The sequence below is a fragment of the Quercus suber genome, unplaced genomic scaffold (assembly GCF_002906115.3).
Source record: "Quercus suber isolate HL8 unplaced genomic scaffold, Cork oak 2.0 scaffold_368, whole genome shotgun sequence".
Taxonomy (NCBI): domain Eukaryota; kingdom Viridiplantae; phylum Streptophyta; class Magnoliopsida; order Fagales; family Fagaceae; genus Quercus; species Quercus suber.
The window spans coordinates 372,481-381,254 of NW_027069820.1; the positions used below are offsets into that span (position 1 = coordinate 372,481).

The following is an 8,774-nucleotide window of genomic DNA, read 5'->3' on the forward strand; positions in this document are numbered from 1 at the left end:
TTGCTAAACACTTCCCTATAAATTTATGCCTTCTATAAATGTTATGAATATTGTATGCACACCCGGCTTATTTCATACAATTTTGGGATTATTGCTAATTAGTGTATATATATATTAATAAACAAATTATTATTATTATTATTTAGTTAAGTAATGATGTTGACTAATGAATTTAATATAGAGGTTTAATAAAATTCCTAATCAACTATCAGATTATTACTTTTAATTTTTCTTTTTTTGCTGAGAATCACATTAGTTACTTTGGGCAATGTAAAATAGGAAGGTTACATGAAATTTCCAACCCCACGTGATGGAGAAAATATTCCATGCTGGGTCCATCGCACGTGAGAGGGTGATACATGCATGTGATGTAATGCCAGTTTTTCAATTTCGAGTTCCTAACTCCCAACTTTTTATACTACTCTTATTTCACCTTCATTACTTGCTTGGATTGTGTGGTCAACACAGCATCTCAGCAGGGTTCTAGTTGAGTCTTTGCAAGGACATGGTTTTTGCAGGTAAAATAAGTAATCTCATACTCAACCTTTTAAATAACCCAACATCGATCCCTATCTTCTCCACTCACCCTAGCATAGCAATTTCCTCATGATGAAGCACGTCTAGGAAGAAGCATCCATAAATCTCATCACCGTAAGCTTTTCTTCAATTTTTTCTTCTCATCTTCTTCTTCCTTATTTTTCCCCTCTAGGAATTGCTCACCCTCTCTTGCACAGAAGAAGAAAGGAAAAAATAAAATAAAATGAAAGAAACCATAGTGTTGCATCCAGTTCCTGGCTTCCATCACATGGTCTCCTTAGTAGAACTAGGAAAGCTAATCCTACAACATCATCCCCACTTCTCCATAACAATCTTAGTTCCGACCATGCCTTTAGATACATCCACCACCACTTCCTCATACATCAACCATATCTCCAAAACCAATCTTCCAATCACTTTCTTCTTCCTTCCATCAATCCCACACCACCAAGAAACCCAAGACCAGGCAGCCATGATTTTGGAGTGCATGCGCCTCAACGCCTCATTCGTTGTTGATGCTCTACAAACCATGTGTCTCTCCTCCTCCATCCTTGCTCTCATAACCTCTTCTGTCTACATCTATGATGGCCTTGATAACCTCCACATCCCAACTTACTACTACTTCACTTCTTGTGCCTCTACTCTCGCAATCCTTCTCCACTTGCCAACACTACACAACCAAACCACCAAAAGTTTCAAGGACCTCAACGACACTCTCTTGCACGTTCCTGGAATACCACCCATCAAAGCCTCTTACATGCCTCAACTTTTGCTTGATCGGGATGGCCCTGCTTATCATTACTTCTTTAACTATGCCTCTTGTATGTCCAAATCAAAAGGGGTCGTAGTAAACACATTTGACATACTTGAGCCGCAAGCAGTCAATGCCATAGCAAGTGGTGCATGTATTTCAAATGGTGCAACACTGCCTATTTACTCCATTGGGCCATTGATCACAGATGCTAAAGATCAATCCGGCAATTCAACATCAGAAGCTTTGGCGTGGTTAGATGCACAGCCGAGCAGAAGCATTGTGTTCTTGTGCTTTGGTAGTAAAGGTACTTTTTCTGAAGCACAACATGAAAAGATTGCACATGGGCTGGAGAGGAGCAACCAGAGGTTCTTGTGGGTGGTGAAGAGTCCTAAGGGTTCTACTAGTGATCAACCACAGTTAGAGATCCTATTGCCAGAAGGGTTTTTGGAAAGGACAAAAGGAAGGGGTTTGGTTGTTAAGTGTTGGGCTCCCCAGAATGCTATTCTGAGACATGAATCGGTAGGTGGGTTTGTGACACACTGTGGGTGGAACTCGCTGCTAGAAGCAGTGAGCTATGGTGTGCCCATCGTGTCATGGCCTTTGTACGCTGAACAGCACTTGAATGCTGTAGTTTTGGTGGAGGAAATGAAGCTGGCAATACCCATTGACACATCAACATCAATGGTATCTTGTAAGGAAGGAGAGGAAGAAGGGTTGGTGAGTGCAGAGGAGGTGGAAAAGAAGGTGAGACAGTTGATGGAATTTGAGGAAGGGAACGTTCTGAGACAGCGAAGTCTAGAGATGAGAGCAATGGCTATGGCGGCTTGGACTAGTGGTGGGTCATCCTTCACTGCCTTCACCACTTTGGTGGCTTCTTGGAAGCAGGGATGATAGTGCACTTTACCAACTTATCTCATGTTTGATTGTGAGGACTTGTTTGTTGACTTTGGTTGTATCATGTATCAGGATGTAATGTAATTTGTCGAGTGTGTCTGTCAAGTTAGTAAAAGATATAGGACGCCACCGCATTAAACTAGGAGAAGAAAGAACCACCACATTTTTTTTTTTAGATAACTAGATAAAGTCGGGCACGATGCTGGTCCTTGCATTTGAAAATAATTTTTATTTTTTCAAGACTCATTTATACTATTAATAAGAGAGTTTTATGTTTGATTTTTAACCTTTTGTATTGTAAGGTTGAATTTAATTAACCATTTAATTGGCTTTATTCCGTGACCAATTTGCTTGTAATTTAGCATTTAGCAACCCTGTATTTAGGTGAGAAAATTGTAAGAGTAGTGTGTGAGAAGATGTGAAGAAAAGCTCAAGAGTGTGCAAGAAAAACAGAGGCTCGCGGCTAGGGCTCGCGGGTGGATCGCGACTGGCAAGCCGCGAAATGCTGGCACGTGAGAGGCACACTGGGAAGATGAAGGGTCGCGCCAGCTGTCACGCTACAGGACAAAAGTTCCAGTCTGGCCAGGCGTTACGTCGCGACTTGAATTCGCGACTTGGTCAAGCCGCGAGATCAAGTCGCCAATTGCCCTGTTTGGCAAAAACTGACGTTTTGCATTCCCTTCTCACCCTACTATATATACACCTTATACCCATCATATTGAGAGAGCATCCAAAGAGAATTTTGTGAGAGAAAACCCTAGAGAAAAACAAGATTGCCTCATCCCCAATCTTCATCTAAAGAGACTCTACAAATTCCTCTACTCTCTTCCTCTCCATTGTCATACCCTTGAGAGGTTATTTACCAAACCCTTATCTCACCACACCCACGTCTGTGAGAAGGTCCATTTGGTACTTAGGGAAACAGTTTGGGAAGAAACCAATGGTGATTGGTTGATGCTATGGGCTATAGCGGAATCCGGTAAGCTAGAAAAGAAAAAGGTTCGGCGCAACCTCGTTGGAGCAGGAAGCTTGAAGGGCTTAGGTACCTGGGCAGATTAGGCTTGGAGGGTCTATTACTATTCATGTATCCCAACTACATTTTCTAGTGGATTATTGACCGCTTGGAGGGCGGCGGAGAGGTTTTACGCCGAGGGCTTCAGTTTCCTCTTCAATAACACATCGAATGTTGTCCTGGTGTTTGCATTTCTCTTGCCTTTATCTTTACCATTTAATTACTGTTGTGTGTGTGATTATTTATGATTTAGATTGTGTCTCTATTCCGATATAAGTTATTTATCATTTTCTGCACATACGTTGTTTGTTATATAGCTTGTATTGGTATTTTTGTTTTTGGGAGTCTAAACTTTCAAGGGTGTTTCATACCCATATTGAACTTTCATGTATATTAAAATATTCTCATACAAAATTTTAAATTCTCTAAAATACCACCATCTTTTAGTTGAATAATTTTAAATTTAAAAATACAAACCAATTAAAAAAGTAATTTACTATTTTTAAAAGAATTCTTAACTTTTAGGCTTTCAAAATTTTATCAAAGTCCTAAAAATTAGGACATTATTTCTATCTTATTTTAAACATTATTTCACTAAACCTTAAAAAAAAAAAAATCTTATTGCATGCGTAAAGCGTGTGCAATGAGTCTATTATAATGTGTAGTACTTATATTGTTATATAACATTTATGGTGTTTGTTTCTGTAGGGTTGGGATTTGTGGCCCAAGTCCAAAACAATTAATTTGTAGAGTATGGGTGAAAGAGCTAGGTTAAGTATTGGATTGATAACAATGGATCACAACTTTCAAACACAAGCCAACATGAATTTATACGTAAAATCTGAAAATCCGAAGAGCTATACTATTATTTATCTGATGAACAAAAATCTTAGGGTTCCAATCAAGCTCTCTTTTTCTCTCTCTCCCACTCTTCCTGTTAGGAGCTTCCTTCCTTTATATAGTCACCCTTTTCCTCATCTCCATCGTCCACTTGTTCCTCATCCATGAGTTTGCTTGAGTACATGTCACGTCAAACATCTTCTTTTAGCTCTGTGTGAGTGGCGGTAGGTTAGGATGCACTGTTTAGGGGTCTTCTCCACATAAATGCAGCCAGAAAAGTTGCTGCAGTGCATTAAATACGGTGGTAGCAGCTTTCCCCTTAGATATTTCTCCATCCTTATCGTTCCATAGCATACTTAGAGCTTATCTTGATCAGGTGGAGTCCTCGGAAGGTCACTTTGGCCTTTCACACATTCAATTGATTTAAAATATTGCGTCAGAGAATTACAAGCTCTTTGGACAGGAGATATCCTCTTCGGATTGTGATAATTCTTCCTTCTAAGGGTCCCACTTCCAGATGGGCCCTAACTTTTCCATCTTCTTCTTCTCGGTCGAAAAATAGCCCTCCAATTGGCCTTCGGCCCATTATGTTGGGCTGGGCCTTTTTCCCCCCACAGTTTCTAATATATATATATATATATTTATGATGTTTTCTCACAATATTGCCGAATGATTTTAAATTTAATATTCTTAATTCATATTTATAAATTTTTCTTATTCTAAGTTTCTAACTATGTAGTTCCTATCTCATTATATATATATATATATATAAAATGAGATTGGAACTGCATAGTTATTAGACATTTTTAGGACTTTGTACCATATTATAAATTTAATATTTAAAATAGTAAAATAAAATCTAGATAAAATGTAGATTTTATTTTTAAAACCGAACACCTCCTCAATCACTCTATTCTCACCACCAAATCCCAAGACCCCAATCTCAAACACCTTGTTCATAATCTAAACAAAACAATATCATTTATGTACTAACATAAAGAGAATGTAATTAAAAAAAATTTGGCTAAATATACTTCCATTTATCAATATTTAATTGTCTCTAATAGGGCCTCTATATCTTAAAACAAAAAACAAAAAACAAAAAAACAAAGAGAATGCTAAAATTCAAGAAAAGTTTAAGTTGAAATTGAGAGAACTAATCTTGTATTATTAATTTTACACAAGAACTTTGTCTTTATATAGAGATGTAGAGCAAACTAATTAACTTATAATCGTATATCAAAGCTGTAACAACAAATTAAATAATTTGAAACTAATTCTAACAAATTGTAACAATGTCAATAATTAATAGCACTAATAACTAAGTAATCAGAAAAATACAAGTGGAGAAGTATTACACGTGAAAGACACATGAGAAAGAATATAAAAATTATGTGAAGAACTACGTAATTATAGCTTTGCTAGAGATAACTAACAATACAATTGTATTATGTACACATTTTGCACGCTATTCTTGAATAGTTGCAACTAAATTTGAGATTGCGACTAAGGTTGAGGTAATCTTGATTCACAAAAAAAAAAAAAAAAAAAATCCAAAATAATCATAATTTTTTTACTTTTATGGTCGAGGCTTGTACCAATACCATACTATACTGAATAGTAGATAAAAATTACAAAAGAAACCAATAAATTATGAGGGCTAGCTAAAACAAAATATAAAAAAATCACTTAACCTATGACATGAAGATGAAAAGCTATGTGCAAGTATATATAAAGTAGCAGGAGTGCAAAATATGAAAATGGTAAGTGAAAACATAAAAAGCATTGTGCTATGTGAGAGAGAGAAAGTCTTGAAATGGTAAATCCAAGAAAATAAAAGTCATTATCTTTTAAATTTTAACAAATTACATGATCTATTAAAAAGTCATGCAACTAAAATTATATATGGATAGTACTTTCAAATTTCAATTATAGTGGACGGAAAGAAAATAACTCTAAATCAATCAAAGTCAAACTTTTCTTTGACTTGAATTATTATCAAAGTTTGTAATGAACATTTCAAAAAACTACGCATGTCAATAATCCATTCAAATGCACGCTTAACTTGCACCAATTGAAATAAATTTCTACGTATTTTTTTCAATATTTATTTACAGTTATTTATTATATATATTTAAAATAGTTTAAAAATAATAAATGGTACAAAATAAACTGCATCTTAACTTTTTTTTAGAGAGTTTTTAACTTATGACATCCACTCTTAATGATAACTCTCTATTATCAAACTATGGCACCAATCGATTTTTTGTGTAAGTGGAGATTCAACTATAAAAGATTTTACGAATTAAACTAATTGGAACTCACAAAATATGTCTTAACTTATACTTTAAGGCACTTGAATATTGATATTTTATCAGTTTATGTACTTTGAAGATTCTTTATATCGATTTCCTCTCAATTGGATATTAATTTTTATATTGAATCAAATATAGATTGGTTTTTGTTGAAAATAATTTATATTCACCTAATACCGTATCAATTTCTCCTTCATATTATTTTTTTTTATTTCTTTTTGGCCTGTGTGCTTTTTTAGCATATGCAAGCTGCATGTTAGTTCATTTTGAGCCTTAGCTTAAGCAAATTATATTTCCTTTCTTTCATTTTTTAATTGTATCTTTGTTTGATGCAAGAAAAATCATGAAAAACAAAAATTAATGTGCATACATGTTCACCGCACTTTCCTTAAAAAAAACCTATCCATCAATTTTTAACAGCAAAATTATAAGTCCTAAAGAAAAGTAGTACCTTTCAGAACCAACACGGGTAAAGTCCCCTTCATGCCAAATCATGGACTAATAAAATATAATTTTGCATAGTTTGTGTTATATTTCTAAATTCGATAATGCATTTTATAATCCTTTTGTACATATAGACTTCAAAAGCACTGCACGTTGTCCTCTTATGCTCAAAAACTATTTCCATTCAAATCAAAATAGGAGTAATTAAGCCTTTATGTTATTATATTTCACGATTCTTATGAGTAAAATACAAGTTTAAACTGAGGATGATAGTGCCCTTTGGGGCTATTTGGCACTGTTGTTTAAACACTTAAACAATAGTTTTCAGTGTTTAAATAGCAATAACACTTCTAACACATATTTTTATAACATTCAAACACATATTTTCACAACACTAAATAATAATACTTAAACACTGTTCCTAAATAGGCTACCTACTCTTAAAATAAGTATGTGCACTTTACTTGCTCATCTCATGCATGTTTTATTTATTTATTTATTTATTTTTTTAGAAGACATCTCATGTTTTATGTGACTTGTTGTTTGTTGAGTTTGGTTGTATGGGAACTACCATGGCTATCATTTAATGGTTGAGTGTACACGTCAAATTAGTTAAAGATATAACATGTTTTTATTTATTTCTTTTTTCTTTTTTCTTTTTTTATAGAAAGATGTATTATAGCATTGGATAAAAATTATTCACATTTTAGCAACCAAGTCAAAATTCATCCACATTAAACTGTGTAAAGTTGTGTAAATATACATGGTTACAACAGTAACTGTGTAAATTGACACTAATCCTATTAATTTTGCATTTATTTTTTATTCTTTCTTTGCCTTCACATATCTTGAAGTTGAAGGAAGAGAGTTAATGATGGTTGTGTATGAAGAAAGAGAAACAATTTTAAAAAAAAGCAAGAAAAATTGATATTATGAGAGGCCGGACATTTGGGGGGTGTACGTGCAAATTAGATTTGAGCTTATATAGAGGAATAAAATAAGTTATCTAACAGTACATCTACATGAAAAAGATTCCAAGTGACAAAGATACGAGCTTTGATATGACAAAAGTTAGAGAAGAAGAAAGTGATAGCAAGAACGTAAAAAAAGACACAGGATGTACGTGGAAACCCCTAAGAAAGGGGTGAAAACCCACGATTTGAGCAAGAATGGAATGTTCTTGCTTTGCTCAGCTTTGTATTATGTGGGGAAAAAAGGTAACTCTTGTACAATAAGGGTGTTCTTCCTTAAAGAGAGACCATATTTTCTACCTTCCTATCTTATCAACTTTCTACTCTCTTTTCAAAAGATCTACTTCGGTTCTTACCCTTAAAATACAGCTGCATGTTCTTCTTATAATCTAAGGAATATGGTTAAGTACAAAGATAGATGTCAAGTCATCATTTTCTTATTTTGAACCTTTTCACAACTATGGTATTATCTAGTGACTGGAGGAGAGAGAATGCGCCAACGTGGAACTGTGGCCTGTGGGTAGGTGACTTTGCCATTGCTTGGGAAACAAGCCCTGGCCAATAAGAGGGACATCAGGAGACTGTGAATGATACACATGTCTTTGAAGTGGTCCAATATGCATTCAACCAATAAGGGGTGTTCTCATAGTTGCTGACCTTAGAAAGTCACTATTTCCCTTTTTGTGAGTGCTTGAGTACCATGTCAAGTGCATATCTTACTTCCTTCCCAAGGCAGTCATGCCTTTGGCACATACCAAGAATATGATCTTTTAGCCAATGCTTCCTCTTCCATTGCTCACAACCACTCCACATGTAAGGTCCAGATCCAACCACATATGCATTATCCCATGTCTTAGTGGTGTCATGTACAGGGGGCTCTCAATCAAAAGAGAAAGTATCAGCACCTCTCTTTTTGAGAATCGATTATTGTGGAGTTGCCACTTATTTTTTTTTTTTAAGATTACAAAAAAAAAAAAAAAAAAATAATAATAAGAAAAAAACTAAAA

At 34.8% G+C, this 8,774-nt stretch overlaps 1 protein-coding gene across 1 annotated transcript; it reads left to right on the forward strand.

The window, feature by feature from the left end:
- The first annotated feature begins 442 nt into the window (after positions 1-442).
- LOC112038347 (anthocyanidin 5,3-O-glucosyltransferase) lies at positions 443-2,469 on the forward strand. Its single transcript, XM_024071157.2, has one exon. The coding sequence runs from the start codon at positions 761-763 to the stop codon at positions 2,180-2,182; it is 1,422 nt and encodes a 473-aa protein (XP_023926925.2). The 5' UTR covers positions 443-760; the 3' UTR covers positions 2,183-2,469.
- The last annotated feature ends 6,305 nt before the right edge of the window (positions 2,470-8,774 follow it).